Source organism: Athalia rosae, chromosome 1 (assembly GCF_917208135.1).
Source record: "Athalia rosae chromosome 1, iyAthRosa1.1, whole genome shotgun sequence".
NCBI classification, from domain to species: domain Eukaryota; kingdom Metazoa; phylum Arthropoda; class Insecta; order Hymenoptera; family Athaliidae; genus Athalia; species Athalia rosae.
This window is the reverse complement of record NC_064026.1, coordinates 32,076,501-32,094,880: the sequence shown is the minus strand read 5'-3', so window position 1 is coordinate 32,094,880 and position 18,380 is coordinate 32,076,501. Positions and strand designations below refer to the sequence as shown.

The window sequence follows — 18,380 nt, the reverse complement described above, 5'->3', positions numbered from 1 at the left end:
ATGACGTTAATATCGTTTGCACATACTTCTTTGTTCTCGGTAGGAGAAGAAAATAGTAAGATAAAAAACGTAATGCAAAATTTGAAAAAAAAATCAATTATGTAAAACTTGAAAGCGTGCCTTTTATCGAATTATGCATTCTCGATTGTCGGCGACTACGAAAGGACTCTGGAGGAGGTCGGGTGAATTTTTTCACCGATATATTAGCGGAGACTAGAAGACGATCCTTGCCTGACCCTCACCTGGAATACACGAGTATCAAAATTTCCAAATAATTCAACGGCTCTCGATTCAACGACAACAAATGTTGTTTTCTCGTCGAGACGAAGAGTGAAAAAAATGCGATCATTCGATCCGGCTGCAAACACTGTGCATCCAGACTCTAGACCGTGATCGTGGATTATCGCGAGATAAACGGCCAAAACAACAACAATAACGCACATTATTATAATGCATCATGATTCCAAAACAGGATTCAACGCTGCAATCTTAGGACTTGATATTTTCGGCGTGTGCTGCACAGTCTTCTGTATACCTAAATATAGTTGTGCATTCCACTTTTAGTTTCGTCTCGTTTTATTCCGCACTAGTCATTGCCCATATACCGTATATGCAATAGAAACCGACCACACGTAGAACGAAACGCCACCGCAAATTACCATTCTTCCTCATAAGCTCCTCAAACCTCCGGATTTCATAATTAAAAATATCATAATCCTCCTCTTGAATAGGAAATATGAAGAATTTTCTAAAAATATTACACTTCTTCTGACGTGCAACCAGCTCCATACGCAATAATCAACCGGAGTGACCGGATGAGGAGGAGTCGATCACTGATCGCTCGGAGGTGCCACGAACGAAGAGCAAACGAAATGAGGAAAATACGAGGATTGGATAAAGATTGTTGCGTTCACGTGTCGCAGCAAAGTGGACGCCGGACGACTTTTGAAACATCGATAAACTTGCGATAAAGACGAAACTGGTAGCGAGTTTCGAACGCATTTTGATTCGGGCAAATATGGAAGGGGTGATAAATAGATAAAGAGGAATCGTTGGAAACAACTCCAAGCGGGCTCCTCGGTACAGAGAGAGGTCCGGCGTTCTAACCGTTTCTGCAAGAGGAGCGGTGCTGTTCTCGGTTCCCACCTCCTCCTACCTACCTGAAGAGATTTCCCCGAACGTAAAGAACCGCTACAGCTGCGAGCATCTTGACTTATTGTTAGAAATAAGTTGCCGGGTGTCGAAGGTCCTCCGACGTTCTCGGTGGATCGTTCTTCAGTTCGCCAGTCAGCGTCGTATCGTTGCGGCACCGGTCCAGCCCGTTACGAATCGGAAGCACCAGCTGCACCACCTCTGGATAAATTCAACGTCCGACAATTATTAAGGGTGGGAGGGAGGTCGGTCGATCGTATATCGGTTGCGGGATTACAAGAGAAAAAGAAAAAAAAAAACAAACAATAGTAAATTAAAAGGCTACTTCGGTCGCCGAAGACGTCGATTTGCGATTCATGTTAATGCAACCCTTCAATCTGACAAAGTGATTGACCAAAGAGTGAGTAGCAACCTCGTCATTTTTTATTCCTCTCGTAGTTTCATTTTCACCTGTCCTTCCGGAATGCCGCATTCGAATCAAACGGATTTCTGTGAATAAAGATCTCGCGTGTTGAAAAAAATTGTCAGACCTTCCGTTCGGTCGATGCCTCACCTAGCTTCTTTCTCCTTAACCGATATTTTATGCACATACCTGTACGATTGTAGGAAAGAGAGAAGAAACGTCGAATGACCGTTTGAATATTTATTTTTTCTCGATCGTTCGTTCGATTAGCCCGGCAGTTTAGACGTAATATTATCCCTGACCACCGTCTCTCGCAATTAATAGCGTGATAGCTGTGCATACCAACTTTCGACTATTCGTACGTACGTAGGTCGTAGGTGACACGGTGTTTCGTGCATGTGGTAGAAACGACGAGTTCCCCCAGTATCGGTATTGTAATTGACCACATTCTCGTTTCGCAATACGTATATTAGCCCGATAGATTATTGTGTAAAAAAAATTTTGAACCTGACCGAAATTCCAACGGTACAGAGAAGGTTGCGTTCTCATCATGGAGATGATCAATCGTAACTATACGCGTCTCTCCCTATGATATCGACGGATACGTAATTACGCAAAAATTAATATTCTACCTATATCTGTATAATATCTCTGCATAATCGCGCCTTGTAAACATAAATATTGTAAGGTGAATGCGCCGCCTTGTAACGCATGCCTGGCCTGCTCGGGTATATTATTATAATATAATCGCTATACATTGTGAACAATTGCACCGAGGGATAATTTCCATACCGATCAGATTCCGTTCCACGCGTAGATAGCATTTGCACTTGCCGCCTACCTTTGGCTTTTGTGTTTTTTTTTTTTTTTTTTTGGTGCATTTCATACGCACAACGATCCTTTGCGAAGGGCACGAACTTTTAGATTTCTCTCTTTTCCTCTTGCGCATTATTTACGGTTAGCGAACCAAACTAGGGGAGGGGGGGGGGGGGGGGGGGGGGGCATAAACGAACTTAATCAAAATATCGTAACTCGTACAAGGCTCTTCGCAAACCACCCGCAATTACACCTCTATTAGACGCCATTTGACATGCCGGTGCAGATAGCGATTTAACCGCTGCATAAGTAGAGAGGGAAATACTTGGAGCAATGAGCGAACAATTATACACTTGAACTTTTATTCAGATGCTCGTATCGGGTGAAAGTGAAATGTGACGTGGTTGAAAAACTCGGGCACATCAGATCCGCACGATACGTCCGTCGTAGCGAGATATCGTAATGGAAATTTATTGAAAACGACGAGTAATGAAAAGACATAAATTACAACAACGGTGATGAAAATCAATAAAATTTCCCGAGATAATATCCTCGATGATACGACTATATGTTCGCTGAGAATCTGCTTGCAGGTATTTTCACGGTTGTTATTTATGAATTTGCGCATTAACGAGGGAAAAAAATGTTTTGTTTGCTTGTAAATCTTGTCCGCATATATTTACTGTACAGGCAACATATATATTTCCAGTTTTCGGTGTGGAATCCCGACGATGGCGTAAGCTAGAAGAGATCAGTGTTTCAAGTCTTGCGCATCGCTATATTTTAATATGCAAGTTCTTCAACGATAGTTTCAGAAAACAACGCAGTCGCGGCAACAATTTTGAATATACACATCGCAATTGTTTTGGATACAAGCGAACATTCCACTCGACCGGCGTCGAATCAATTCGGCGATACGATTTCCGAGTTTCGAATCGTGCCGAGTTGGTCGGAGGCTTAATGTTTCCGTCACATGCGATTGAAAAATGTTCAGGTGCGAAACGACGTCGAGTGTCAACGGAATCGTCAGATTTATTTCCAGTCATTGCACCGCGGTGTCCGACATTCCGGCAAATCGGTATCCCAAGACCCTGAAAACTTTTCTAAACCGCGGGTGAGATTTTCTCTCATTTCATTTCATATTTTGTCCCGCAGCTTCCGTTTGGTCGTTAATTGATGTCCGTTACATTACATCGTTGGCCGCAAATTGGGATTAATCACAGTTAATGAAAAGGAAAAACAATGTTTCAATCGAGGATGATTACAGTCTGTTACAAGAGAGGAGATTCCCCTTTTCGAAAAATCACTTCCACCGTCTCCTTATACGGGCTCCTACCGCCGCGGCACCGCGAATTAGCAACCGCAATTATTATAAATCGCAGATTTAATAGCGGAAGAAGAGAAGAACGTTTACAGTCGTCGCCTGTAGGCGCAACAATCGACAAGGCGTAATTCGATTTAAATATAAATTGCAAAAATGAGAATCAAACAACGATACCGTCACGCTCTACGTGTACCACCTGAAGAATGCGAATTAGGGGTACACCGCATATTCTACGACTCGATAACTCGGTGCGATCGAGTACGATGGGCTGATTTTCGTAGCTGGCGTTTAAAACGTATCTATGTGGAAAAACCCTCGGCCTTGACTCTCGCAATCCAAAGAAATGGCTTTTTCCGGTGTCCACTGGTCGTTTCGTATGTATTTTTCATGTCATTTTGAATTCGCATACAAAAGTTATTTGTGCGACGAGCGATACAATGCACGCACACGCGCGTACGTTACGATAGCTGCAAGGTCGCACACTCCTGAGATACATTCATCTCCACGTTCGTTCGATATCCGAATACCTCGGCAGTTGCACAGATCGTACGGGTGTGCGTATCGGCCGTATACTTGCATCGCAGCTGCGGCCGAAACCACGTCAGAATCAGGATCTTGCGTCAATTCAGTTACATGCCCGAATGATATTTCGAGGCGGTCGAGGAAAATTAATAAGAATAACGAAAACATTGTTCCGCGTCAACTCGCAAATATTACACAAGCCGTCGCGATCCTCCTTCCTTTGATTTTTTTCTCTGGATCGGTAGAATTATCGAGTCGAAGATTCGTTTCTTCTTCGTTCCCATACCCGGTGTCGCGATAATTTTTTATGTTCGCAAACGTGAAATTTTGGCAGCAACAAAATGCGGAAGGGAGACGGTAAAGGGGATATAATGATCCAAGAAATGACAGCTTTATAACCGTGGACGCGCGAATTGATTGGACACCTAACGATGTGATTATGTGAAATTACATAGTTACCACTGTTATGTATTAATTATACGATTTTGGTTATATGCACGCTACAATAGCGCGATCGGTATCTATGCTCGTACGTCGAATCTACTGGTCAAATTTGTGCGGAATTTATGGTCTCAGGGAACGATATAACCATCGCAACCACTTTGTTCGCTGGACGATTATTCGTTTTTTCGGTTTCTCCGATAACGTCAATATCCGTCCGTCTACCGGTCCAACGGAAGATTTTTTAATTCAGGCATTTCTGATTCAGGTTGATGATCATTCCCCCCCTCACGGGTTCCCTATTAGAGCTCAATTCCCGGCTCACCTATACCGCAGACACACGAACTGTTTTTTTAATACACGAATACGTTATAAGATCTATTACCCGATACATAAATTAATGGGCGCATACCAAAGAAATAACGATATGAATCTAGAGAAAAATGTATGGGTCGTTTACGTTATTTTGGTAAATCGCAAACAAAGTTCACGAGACTTGGCGCAATTGGTTTTATTTTTTATCTCATTATTACGAACACGTGAAACATGCGGTCTCCATTTTGATGCGCAAACTTTGAACCTCGAACATGCAAAACCATCGCGATCGTCGAAAGATCTTCTTAGGCGTGAGAACTCGAGATAAAAGTCTGCGTCGGATGCCGGTGCGAGAGTAAAAATATTCAATTTCTCAAAACGTACATAACTCTTGGAAAAAATAGAATAAATTCGAAGTCGTCGTTTTCTCGAAAAACAAGGAAATTCTTCACACTTGGTCCGATTCATACCGCGTCAAACTTTCTGCCCGGGAAAGAAATAATAGCGCGCGATTTACAGACGCGAGTCAATCTAGTCTCATGTCGGAGAATGAATGAAAAAAAGTGATGCACGAGTTTGAAGATATTTATACGAATTGTGATAAATTTATACCATAATATTGGTAGTATTTATATCGATTGACGAATGGAAAGGTGGGGAGATGAACGAAAAAGGCCTGGGTAATTCCACGAGTTTGAATTTCGTCATCGAAGCACGTGATAATCGAATACGATGACAAAGATGTAGAAAACGGATCGATTGCATCACCGAATGTAACGTGGGGATGACATGGGTTTTAACGACATGTGTAGTACAGCCGTAGTTATCGGTACAACGTGCCACACAATGATATGAACTTGCAACTTTTAATCGAGCGAGCTTGATAATTATTTAATTTATTTTAATTCTTTATGATTTCAGTAGCAGTACGTACGTGATTGAAAATGACGGGCGTATTGGAGTGGTACCGAGACTTGATGTACAACAAGAATGGTATATTGACCTAGAAAGTTGAATGATGAAAATAAAGAAATTAACGATTCACCTCCGACAAAAGTCTATTAACCCGGCTGATGTAAAGACCGAAAGGCTTGGATAAATCATTTCCTCTTTGCGGTCAATTATATGCCCAACTATATACTATATGTATACGTATAAATAGAGAATAACGAAATCGTATGATAATCAATTTTCAATCGTCAATTAAAACCGACGCTGATCGACCGTTTAACTCGCGAACCATTTGAATATCGAGTCTGAAAAAGACGAAATTATCGCGAGGATCATCTTCGTCGCTCGCAAATTTTCACCATTTTTTTTTGCCCAAACATCATTCCACTCGTAACGGTCGATTCGCGATCGCCTGAACGATCCGACGAATGACGATCGAGAAATGATGCTTTTGACGGATAAAACCGGACGAGCTTAAAAGAGTTGTCTGTACGATTTTCGAACTTCCCAGATCCGAGAACCAGCGACTGGTTCCTGGCGTCGGGTCCGGGGCCGATAATAACGATCGTGGTATCCTACGTCTACTTCAGCGTATCGGCCGGGCCACGATACATGAAAGATAGGAAGCCCTACTCCTTGAGGACGACCCTCCTGGTGTACAACCTGGTCCAAGTATTCCTGAGCATCTACCTCGTCTACGAAGGTCTGATGTCCGGATGGCTTCACGAGTACAGCTACACGTGTCAACCTGTTGATTATTCAAAAAGTCCGTCGGCCATGCGAGTGAGTTTAACGATCTAATATCGTGTCAACGACTCCGATTCGTCGCGGAGCCCGACAAGATTGGCGCGACTGCGATGGAATTCAGCTGTTTGAATCACATCTTTTTCATTAATTCCAGATGGCGAGGGCTGTGTATCTTTACTTCATCTGCAAGCTCATCGAACTATTGGACACGGTGTTCTTCGTGCTGCGCAAAAAGCAGCGTCAGATATCGTTTCTGCATCTGTACCACCACTCGATGATGCCGATCTGCGCTTGGATAGGAGTACGATTCGTGGCAGGCGGTCACCCGACTCTGTTGGGAGTGATAAACTCTTTCATCCACATAATAATGTACTCCTATTACATGCTAGCGGCCCTCGGTCCCGAAGTACAAAAGTACCTCTGGTGGAAAAAGTACCTGACTACGCTCCAAATAGTACAATTTGGTATAATTTTAATTCACAACGGTCAGATATTGTTCACCAATTGCAATTTCCCGAAACCCTTGGCTATGCTCCTCGTGATAAATGCTAGCGCCTTCCTTTACATGTTCGGTTCGTTTTATCTGAAGAATTACGTGAAACGTATCGCAGTCGTTGAGAGGAGTGGCAAGAACCTACCGAAAAGCGAGACTCTGGCGAACGGTTCGACGCCAGCTATGAATTTAAAAACTGATTGAAAACTTTTTTTTAGAACAAATTGCCAATTACACATTCGAGATAACGGGCTCTAACTTATCGATTTCGACGTTCTCTCCAGCCGTCTTATTCGCGGTGAATATCGCGAGTAATGAGCGCGCAATGATTATCGAGCGCGAGATGAACGATGAAATAATTAATTATCATTGTAATTGGCTCCGGACAATTGAGTTCGTTTAGTTAAGATCGCGCGTAAAAATATAACGACAGATCGGTTACGTCTACCGTGAGAACAACGATGAGAAATTTCACAGATTTTGAGATGAAAATTTAAGTCCGAGTCCGCGCAAGTCTGCAATAATTCATTCCAATTGCCATCCAAGTTACCAGTTTACTCGTGTAAATAATACGACCCTAGTGTTACAATATTCCGATAGCGACATTTTCATGAGAGAAATATCTCTTTCGAACCTCTCTTCCGATAAAATCGATGAGAAAGTGAGTGGGAACCGATTCCTAAATTCAATCGATCGCCCAATTCTAAAAATAAATTTTGGAACCAAGTTACTTCCTTTTCCATTATTCAGTCCTCTACTACCGGTGAAAAACTTACGATGCATGATTTTCATTGATAGTTCGTACGCGATGACTTTGAAAGACGAGCAAACAACGTATACTCGTCGAATTCAAAAATGATGTTGCAATAAAACAAATTATACATAAATTTTTGTACAGAATTCTTGCATACGTATAAGTATATTATCTACATTTCTGTAATTACATTATATACATTACTCTAAGAATGTTTACTAATAAAAAACGAAGAAAAAACAAAAAGTAATATCGAGTAGAGAGACAAACTAAGGACGCGAGCATCGATTTTCCCAACAGGCGCAAGAAAATTCTTTATCCTCTCGGAACTCCCGTCACGATTGGTTTTCAAATTTGTAGATCGCCTATGGTCAAAACGTGAACCGGCGATTTACGCATGTAACACAGTAATTGGACGTTACAATGAAAAGCTGTAACCCGAAGAAAAAGAAAAGAACAAAAGAACTCTATCTATGACCATATTTTAATGTGAAGAAAAATTGTAACTACAGGTATGGTGGGGGAAGGCTTTGCATATCGCTTACCGGAAGTCAAGGTTCGTAGGTCTCACTGTCTTGACCTTATAGCGATGTCTGCTGAATATGTAATGCGCGTGGTAATTCGTTAATTTTATTTGTTGTCACCCAATCCTATGTATGCGGCGATGTACTGAACAGGAGTTTTCAAAACTACATAGAAAAAATGAAACGATTAAGATACGGAAAAACAAACCGACCAATTTTCAGTTCAACGAAGATGGCGTCGATGCGTAAACGATAAATGATAAGCGATACCGCGAAACCCGGAGAGGTCAAAAAAATAAGTTGCTCCGACTTTCGATTTTCATGTCCCCAAAACCCACTCCGCTTTGTTACCCTGAGGTAAAGGTGGCAATGTCCGGGCGAATGATGGCAAGAATTGCACCTACAGGTATGCAGAATTTTTTCAAAGAAGCCATTTCTCTGAGCTTTTTTGCGTGAAGGGAAAGAAAGAGACTTCTCGGAGGTACGACGAGGATCAGGTCTCTGCGTTTCGAAAGCAACGTTGGCAGGTTATCGCCTCAGTTGAACAACGTGGCAAATGACAGTTGATATTGACGAGCTTACGAGACGCCGGACATCGTGCACGATAACTTTGCTATTGAAAAGTCCGAGGTCCCTGTCTTTCGAATTACATTGTCATGGTAAAAATATGCGAGTCGGGTTATTAGGCTGTAGTTTCGAACCGAGTACAACAAGTACACGTACGATCTGAATATTCGATGAATGTCGCGTCAAGTGTATCAAACTTGCGAAAAAAATAAGAGGTAATGGCGATAAGCCGCGGCTACCGAAATCTTCGGCGTTCGAACGAATGAATTTTTTGAAACTTTCGCGACTCGAAAAAGAGATTGTTTTATTAGGACACGGCTTATTATTTCAGGTACACATCGCTAATCGGCGCATTATCGGAAGACCGGAGAATGACGTAGGTATGAATTTAATAGAATTTAACGCGAATAACCGAGCTTGATTAACAATGTCACGTGCGTCGTATGTGTCTCAAGCTCGTATTCCGTTGTGCGAGAATTGCATTCAGAAAGTTGATGGCATATTTTTCCACTGCGGTATAAATTATACGATAATCGAATGGGTACAGCGCGCGCTCGGGTTTATTCCTACCTTATTCATATACAATTTACCGTAGGTAACACGGGAACGAAAACAAGTCGAAAATTGAATCGCATTGCAATTTTCGACGCAAGGAAAACATGGATATCCGAAAAACAAATCTAAAAATCAAAATCACCCGACACTCGTCGATTGTTCGGCGCAAATTTTTGTACATGAAAATAAAAAACAAGGAAGACGGGTGTGTGTGCGTGATATTTATGCTATTATAAGTGAAAAATGAAGTCGCCGTCAACTTACCCGTATCCCATCGGTCACTGTATATTCTTCACATCCCACAAGTTGTAACTTTTGAATCGTTTCGTTTTTTTTCGATCTTTCGCTGTGTTTCGGATTTTTACAGGAAGAGCCGGTGAAACTTTTGGTTCGCCGGTGGAAAGTTGTAATGAATAGAGTCGTCGACATATTGCACTATTTCAGCACATGAAAGCGCGTTGCGTATGGCTTGGGCCGATCGATGATCGCCAACCCCCAGACCGGGTGATCGGTGAACACCCACAACTTAAATTACTTTGCATTAACACCTCTACCTCCGTTCGTGTATCGAGAGCGCGCATAATTTTTCAATTATTATAATACAATGGTCACTTAATTTTCTCCCGATCGAAAATCATTATCAGTCTTGTCAAGCGCTCCGTGGTGGTTGGGCGGGTCTCGAGGAAGTACGTTGTGAAGATATTCAAGAAACCGGTCAAATACGAGCGTTATTAACTTTATAATTCACCCGCTGCGCACAAACTTTATTTACGAAAGTGTACGTTATTGTTTAAGGAACGGAGTACAGGAGACCGACCGCAAATTTCATCTCTTTTTTGCCCGTTGGTTTTTCCCCCTTGAAAATTATTTATATACCCCAGTGTATGTTTCTACGGTGTGTGAATAATTTTTTTTCCAACTACTATTTATCGTAATGGCAACCATAATCAGAGGCCTTCTCAAAGGCTACCATTACATGAACACCGAGATAGCAGGTAATAATTGGTTCGAAATCGGTTTTTACAATTTTCAACGCGGCGAGGTGGATCGAACTCCGGATACTGATAATCGACCACTTCGTCGACCAAGTCGAAAAAGGAAAGAGACGAAACGTTCGAAGATAAAATTTTATTAACCGCCACTTGTTTTTCTTTTCCAAAAGATCCGAGGGTGCAGGATTGGTTCCTGATGGGATCACCCTGGCCAGGACTCGCTCTGTTGACTTTCTACCTTTACTTCGTCCAATCTCTCGGGCCGAGACTGATGAAGGACAGGAAACCGTTTAACCTGGACAGGTTAATGCAAATTTACAATATCGTGCAAATCATACTCTCGGGGTATCTCTTATACAAGGTGAGGATCTCGCAACGGATCATTTTATCAAAATTTGACGTTCAATTTCCAACTCGCGTAAGAATCCGTCAATTCCCGAGGTCCGTCGTCGACGTATCAACGACCAGCAGATTTATTCAAATTAAGTCGCCTCCCGTTTCCGTAAGATCCAATTCCAACGCGACACACGCAAATGGAAAAAACACCAACTCCCGTAGTCGCACTCGAGTTAAAAATGAAGCTCGTAAACAATTTCAGTTGAAAAAATAGAAAGGGTATACGTAAGTGAAGCGGCAATCTTTCGAGCAATAACTCTATCCACGGGTGATCTCACATTCTCGCCGTTACGCCGCGAGGCTGTAAATAATATGCTAAAATCCAAATAATGGAAATTTTCTCCATAAACTAAACTCGGTAGCCTTGGCGGTTGAGAACCAGGAAACACCGACGTATCTTTGGTGCAGGTACATCGGGAACGATCCGATTGACAAATCTTCGCAGGTCTCGTTCAACGTGTACAAAATTTAACGTCTCCGATCATATTTCTAGGCGCTCGTCCTCGCGTGGCTTTGGGACTACAGCCTCTACTGCGAACCCGTCGACTACTCCGACGATCCGAAAGCGGTCGAGGTATCATTTTTACACCGCTGGCAAACCAGTCCAGACAAAATAATGCAAATTTTAAGGGTGCCAATGAAACAACGGACTCTCTTTACCTTACAGATTGCGGGCACGGTCTGGATATATTTCATAGTGAAAGTGATCGATCTTTTGGACACGGTATTCTTCGTCCTGAGAAAAAAATCAAACCAGATTTCATTCCTCCACGTCTATCATCACACCGGTATGGTGATAGGATCGTGGGCAGGTGTGAAATATCTGCCGGGAGGTCACGGAACGTTCTTGGGTAAGAATTCGCTCGAGTTATCGACGATTGTTTTTAACGAAGGGTCGAGGAATATCGGAGATGTCTGATTTTTAGGCTTGGTCAACTCGTTCGTCCACGTGGTGATGTACGGCCACTACTTCGCGACCTCGATGAAGATAAGCAGACCCTGGTGGAAGAAATACATAACGCAGCTCCAGCTCATCCAGTTCGTCCTGATCCTCGTACATTTCTCGCAACTCGCGTGGATCGAGGATTGCGGATTCCCGAGATGGCCCGCGCTGATATTCGTCCCCCAGAATCTGTTCATGATCGTGTTGTTCGGTGACTTTTACTACAAAACGTACGTGAGGAAATCAAAGGGGAAGGCGGTCGCTACGAACGGCGTGTCCAACGGGATAGCCAAGGCAACTTCCAACGGAAAACCAGCAGCTCCGAAGACCGACTGATCCCGTTCGCCACGATTATAAACTCACCTATATTTAATGTCATCCAGCTTCTCGCAGCAGCTGTTTCAGTACCAAACATCATCGATCAAATAAATACATCGCTCTCGACTTCAATTTTTCTAACCAAACGATTGTTTCTCCGGCTATAACAGCGCGCGCCACGAAAGAAAAGACGCGATGTACTCAAGTTTTCACGCAACCTGACCAAAAACTCTCGAGTCGTGCGAATGAACCCCAAGAAAATATTACGAGTCTCTGTCGGTGGGACAAACGAAAGGGTCGATATCGGAGTAATAGCTCTGCGTCACCGGAGGTTAATAGTTTGCAAATAAAAGGTTCTATGATCGCAAAAAAAAGATATCATAATAACTCTTTCGATTAATATGGCAAGCATATATCCTTAACGCACGTACATGTGAACCTGGTATAATTTTCTACATTGGTGTCTTCATCGCGACTCAGCGAGTTACTTATACTCTCGTTATACCGTCGTCTAATATTCAGTTCAACTGAGTTCTGAATTGTAAAAAAACACTCCGTACCACAGCCTACGAACAATTTCGAGGTTTTTTTTTTCTCTTTCGGCTTTTGATTGCGTATTCGAGTCTAGACGTATGCGACGATCTCTATTCTCGGGCTCGACTTCAAGCGAAAACAATCATTAGTCGGTTGAGTACGATATAATTGAGGTACCGCAAAGTGAGGAAATGAAAAAACTTTCGGCAAAGGTTGGTAATAATCACGGACACTGATAATGGTCATCGGCCGCGATCGTGGCGGCGAATAACGTCGCCGAGCTATCGCTCGAAAATACGTAAATCTGTCCTCGGGGGTGATGCTGGCCCGATCACGTCATCGCGAATCGGCGGATACTCGGAACCGAATCATTTCGACACCGACTCCTAACCGATCGACGTTGGGCAGAAATTATCACCGCAGTTGGGTTGGAATTACCTGAGTGACGAGCTATCGAAATTTCCATACGCTATACATCAGAGGCCAAGGCCCTACGTAGCGACATCCAACGCGTCACTTTCTCCGCTGATTTTGAAATCCGGAACTCCGCAAATAGCAAATTAGCAGTAGGACACCTCGGTGATGACTGTTCGCAAAAAAACTCCGTTCTCGATGTGAGGAAATGAATAGTTATGCCATCGGATTACAGATTATGTGGAACAAACTTGTAATTCTTACCGGTAGACTACATGTAACCTTGACAGTTGCCTAAAAATAAGGAGAAAAATTAAAGATTCTCGTCGATTATTACCGTTGCACAATGCTTGTAATGTCTGTAATTATTTCAGAGTCGACGTGCGTGTGTAAATGTGACCTCGTAGCCGGTTATCCGGTGTCAAAAAAGTCTAACGAGTTGCATTCCGGTAATTAGACCGTTTGGCAATCGGTTTGTTATGCGGTAGGCAAGGCCGACCTGGTCCATGGGTCCGAGTACGCGTGGATAGAGGATAGGTATGTTTGGACCGAGAGAATAAAAAAGATTTTAGAAAAGGCAAAGGTGCGGTAAGATCGCAGGAAACAATCGCATCGCACTAATCGGATTCGATTCTTTGACGTACGACAAAACAGAGCGAATGACGAAGGAGGCTCGCGTTTCGGTCGGAGGTGAGTATGAACGAAATGATGAGAGTAATTTCGTGGGTCGTATGGAAAAAAGTAAGCCCTAGTCGGTAATCATTATCAACGGTAACCCGGTGTGGCTGAAATATGAACTGACAGTTGTAATTGAGTACGTTCGTCAGCACGTATTTGAAAACGAGAAAAACGTGAACCGAGAGTCAAACAAAAAGTATGCTTATTAGAAGCGGCCAAATTACGCAACTCTGCCGTTCCATATATCCTTCGCGCTGCGTAAATCCTTCGATCTTTATTCCTGGCAAACAAGTCGACGGCATTAACATTTTTGTCGGTAAATAAAAATTCAGGGCTCGAGATAATATTCTTACGCGTGAATACGAAGATAATCGTAACAGCTGTTCCGCTCCTCCGACATACTCCGAAGTACAATGGCTGGGTGATTTCTTTTCCCATTCGTCGCCACCGAATCCCGATTTCAATTACCCAAGTTCGACGAACGAGACCGCGCTCGCCGGCGTCTTCCCGCTGCGTAAATGATTACGTATTCGTCATCTGGTTACAAGTTCTCGGTATATTTGAATAACGAAGAGAGTGCAAGCGGTCCGGTGGGGTCTTTGTTTGCAAAAGTATCTGGAAGTAACGGGAAAACGTGAATTATGGGACCTCCGATCATTCGGTTTAAAGAACGCACGGTTCGTCGGGGACGCGAACGGCTTCCTCTCAGGTAAATCGACGACGTCATATTTTCATCCGAGAGGTGTAACTCGCACCTAAAATTATCATAAGCTCGATTGAAAGGTGTTTGTTCATTATACGAAATTTGGGATTTCGCACCTTTTATTTCATACCGAAATTTCGACTCTACGACTCCGGACTCGAGCGTGTAAATAAAATTCAAATAATAATAAAACCGACTACCCGTACGGGCCTCAAATTAATTCAAATCACCGGCAATATTCTATACGATCGTGTTGTGCGGTTGGTCGGTGTCCAAATTTTCCTTCATTTTCAAAACATCTCAAGGGATATTTCATCGGTTTTCTGAGAACGAGCAGCTGACGTACCTTCGAAAATTTTCAAGATTTGCGACATTTCGGAATTCGGGCAATATCATCGATACGATCGGAAAAATTCCCAAAAACTGTGGTCAACCACGCATAAAAACATCATGAATTATATAAGAGAGATAGGAGGTCGCGGGCGAGTACGTCGCGCTACGAGAAGCGTATCAATCCGGCGAATGTTTTCGGGGAAGTTTTATTCATCCTCGAACGAATTTCGCGGTAGGCGGCTCACTCCCGACCCGGGATAGCCGAAGGTAGCGCAGGTTCGAAGATCGTTTCGCATCCTTGACCGACCGCAAGTCCCCGCCTGCGATTCCTCCACCGCGGCTCATTAACTCTACGCGATATTACATTATAATACCCGAAGAAACGTTGATGTACGCGCACTTGAGTGAACAATTTTTTTCACTCAACGTTCGCATTCGTTCGCATTGGCAATGGCATATAAGACGAGCCGTTGGGTTTTGGGTCAGACACTTCTAACGGGCGCGTAGAGCAGTCGGGAGGGCCAGGTTAGCGGGCATACCGCGATATACGTACCCATCGCCGTCGTATATCTCCATTTGAAATCTCGTTGCGGTTTTGCATCGGGGAGGTAACCATAAATAAAGTAGGGAGGTGGCCGAGTCGAGCAAAGGCTGTAATGGTGGGGCGTTAAAAGACATCAAAGAATAGACTCGCGACAACACTTTGTCCATTCGTCAAAGTTTTGGCAGACCTCAACGAGGAGTCGGAGGAGCCTTTGAGGGAAATTGGCGAACGAGACGTCGTTTTCGATCAGTGACAAGTAGAGCGAGGTTCGTTCGGTAATCGGAATAAAGTTACAGGATTCGTCCCCCGACCGAATCAGTGGACGGCGATCGTTTGACCGATTTCCGCAATCACTCCGCCACGTCCGATTCACGTCCAAAACTCGATCTACTCGATCGTCCGATCCGCGATTTCCAACTGCCGGAAAATCTTCGTACGAATAAGCCGAAATCCGACCGATCGGTAGTTAATTTGTCCCCGAAAAAGTGAAGCGAGGATACCCCGAAATGGCGAATCTGATGCATATGGTTGTCAGCAACTACAACGAGCTCCTGGAATCTAACAAGGGTAAGTGTGGAATAAAATCCAGTCCATGTAATTTTTGGTGCGATATTAAAATTTTCACGAAAGTTCCGCGTTAATCGTTAATAATGATATATAAGAGCGTCGCCGACGGTTCACCTTGCGGATCGCCCGTCTGTATCGTGTTTACAGATAACACCGTGTTCGTCAATAATTATACCCGCGGTAAGCACATTCTTTGGCGGTAACTCAATTGTGCCACCACACTCTTGAAAAACTGCTCTACTTATTCCAATTCTGCATACAATGCACTTACCGAACTGACATAATACGCAAACACGAAACATACCGATTATCGTAACCGGCGAACACGCACCCGACCGACTTACAATTTGGAAAATGATAATGCTGAGGTGATACAATGCCCCGTAGCTTACGGCGAAATTTCGTACGTCACGTTCGCCAGCGGACGTAACTTTTTTTTTACGATCGCGCAACGATTCAATTTTCCAAGGGGTACCGAATCTCTCTGGACTGATTCGTGTACACTCGTTTCATCGACGACCTGGTAAAAATGGGAATTTGCAGATCCTATGGTGGACACGTGGCTTCTGATGGGATCGCCGGGTCCGTTGTTGGGAATCCTTGCGGTCTATTTGCTATTCGTCTTGAAGCTTGGTCCAAAACTGATGGAGAATCGTCCGGCGTTTCAGCTGAAAACCCTGATGATACTTTACAACGGTTTCCAAGTGCTGTTCAGCGTGTGGCTCTGCACTCTGGTGAGACTATTTAATGATAATGTCGTGGGTAAATGCTTTTAGACATGTAACGTATACATGTACCACGTTCAATAGCGGAGATAATTTACGCAAATTTTTTTCAAGTGTAAAAGCCACGCTTAACGAATTCGTGTGTACATCTTTGTACAGGCACTCCAAGTCGATTTCTTGAATCTCATCGTGGCGAGCGGATGCGACGAGGAAGATAAAACTGTCGTGAATCCCCTTCAACTAGGGGTAATAATTAACAATTTTCATTACTCCTCGACATTCGCGATTTTATTTACGATCCTCATAAATCCTTCGATCTTTTTTCAGCTTTCTACCGGGGCCTGGTGGTACTTTTTTGCAAAAGTAATCGAGCTCCTGGATACCGTAAGCGTTTCCTAACTTCGGTTCATTTCATATTTCCTTTCATTATGTTTATGTGTTTTTTTTTTTTTTTCGCCACTCGCATTATGGAGTTCACCTAGACCTTCGGTCCACATACTTTGTACTCGTAATGCGTGAACGCAAATATACAATTTACTATGACGACAAAAAACCCGGAACAAAATTAAAGCATGCATAATACACGTCGCTCAAACAATAATGACTGTGATAATTTTAATCGCTATACCCATAATGGCGATCTTGTTTATTTGATATATTTTTCCCTCCCCCAAGGTCTTCTTCGTCCTCCGGAAGAAACAGAACCAAGTGACGTTCCTGCACGTGTATCACCACACGATCACCGCTCTCTTTTCGTGGTGTTACCTGAAGCTTTTACCCGGTGAACAGGGAATCGTCATCGGATTTCTGAACTCTCTCGTACACGTGGTCATGTATTCCTATTATCTTATCGCTGCACTCGGACCTTCTTACAGGAAGTACATTTGGTGGAAGAAGTACATGACCTGGATGCAGCTGGTGAGGCTTTCGAACGAGAAAATATTCGATATCGATTTTGTTCGGGTTTTTTTTTTTTCACATTTGGTTTGCGTTTTTCATTTCCAGGCCCAGTTCGGAATCATGCTCTGTTACCTGACACTTCTCCTCGCCATTGATTGCAAACTGCCGAAAGCTCTGACTTACTTCTTCGCTACCAACGTGACCATCTTCATTTATCTGTTCAGCGATTTCTACAGGAAAGCGTACACAAAAAAAACTGCTTAGGCTATCGTTCAATGGTTGTTGATGAAAAAAATTGGAGAGAAAAAGAATAATGGTAGTTAGCGAACGCGCAGACGCTGTTGTTTCTTCGGCTACTGTGCTGCGATGGAAAAAAAAAAAAAAAAACACGAAGAAAACGACCGGTACTTAACTCAACAAAAAAGGATAACGATCGCGAGCTTACGATGCATGTCAACCGTGCTGTGCGAAAATGTAAATTGATAATGCAAATATGTTTGATAGCTCGCATACGATGTACAAAATAAAAATCACACGTGCAGTTCGATGGATCGCATGGTGTACGAAGTTGTTATGTATTTTGATTATAAAACTTTACAACGTTATTTAGTTCAAAGAAGACCGGACTTGGTAAAATTTTCTTCATTCCTCCCCCGAACTCTGATGTTCTAATCGTCCGAATCCACTCACCTCTCAGACGACGTGAAGAGCTTCGATAAATCATTTTTTAAATGTCGGAATATTCGTGCAGCGCATGACGTCAATATGC

At 43.1% G+C, this 18,380-nt stretch overlaps 3 protein-coding genes and 1 long non-coding RNA gene across 6 annotated transcripts; 3 read left to right on the top strand and 1 right to left on the bottom strand.

Moving 5' to 3' along the window:
- Positions 1 to 1,164: 1,164 nt before the first annotated feature.
- Positions 1,165 to 7,391, top strand: LOC105691627 (elongation of very long chain fatty acids protein). Of its 2 annotated transcripts, none has more exons than XM_012410252.3 (4): positions 1,165 to 1,552; positions 5,898 to 5,966; positions 6,436 to 6,707; positions 6,826 to 7,391. In XM_012410252.3, the coding sequence occupies exons 2-4, from the start codon at positions 5,918 to 5,920 to the stop codon at positions 7,366 to 7,368; spliced, it is 864 nt and encodes a 287-aa protein (XP_012265675.2). In that variant the 5' UTR covers positions 1,165 to 1,552; positions 5,898 to 5,917; the 3' UTR covers positions 7,369 to 7,391. The 2 variants fall into 2 exon arrangements, with proteins under 2 accessions (XP_012265675.2, XP_012265674.2); XM_012410251.3 differs by having other exon boundaries at positions 1,166 to 1,552; positions 5,895 to 5,966.
- A 537-nt stretch (positions 7,392 to 7,928) lies between these two features.
- Positions 7,929 to 9,963, bottom strand: LOC125500208. Its single transcript, XR_007277445.1, has 3 exons — positions 9,829 to 9,963; positions 8,464 to 8,607; positions 7,929 to 8,349 (listed from the first exon to the last, which is right to left on the bottom strand). It is a non-coding gene; the product is annotated as an uncharacterized LOC125500208 (long non-coding RNA).
- Positions 9,964 to 10,224: 261 nt separating this feature from the next.
- Positions 10,225 to 12,345, top strand: LOC105691640 (elongation of very long chain fatty acids protein 7-like). Of its 2 annotated transcripts, XM_012410272.3 has the most exons (5): positions 10,229 to 10,559; positions 10,727 to 10,917; positions 11,446 to 11,526; positions 11,620 to 11,803; positions 11,879 to 12,345. In XM_012410272.3, exons 1-5 carry the CDS (start codon positions 10,499 to 10,501, stop codon positions 12,229 to 12,231), a joined length of 870 nt encoding a protein of 289 aa, XP_012265695.2. In that variant the 5' UTR covers positions 10,229 to 10,498; the 3' UTR covers positions 12,232 to 12,345. The 2 variants fall into 2 exon arrangements, with proteins under 2 accessions (XP_048507919.1, XP_012265695.2); XM_048651962.1 differs by having other exon boundaries at positions 10,225 to 10,559; positions 11,446 to 11,803.
- Positions 12,346 to 15,355: 3,010 nt separating this feature from the next.
- LOC105691614 (elongation of very long chain fatty acids protein) lies at positions 15,356 to 18,230 on the top strand. The gene is made up of 6 exons (XM_012410224.3): positions 15,356 to 15,986; positions 16,530 to 16,720; positions 16,871 to 16,957; positions 17,039 to 17,095; positions 17,387 to 17,629; positions 17,717 to 18,230. Exons 1-6 carry the CDS (start codon positions 15,926 to 15,928, stop codon positions 17,873 to 17,875), a joined length of 798 nt encoding a protein of 265 aa, XP_012265647.1. The 5' UTR covers positions 15,356 to 15,925; the 3' UTR covers positions 17,876 to 18,230.
- The last annotated feature ends 150 nt before the right edge of the window (positions 18,231 to 18,380 follow it).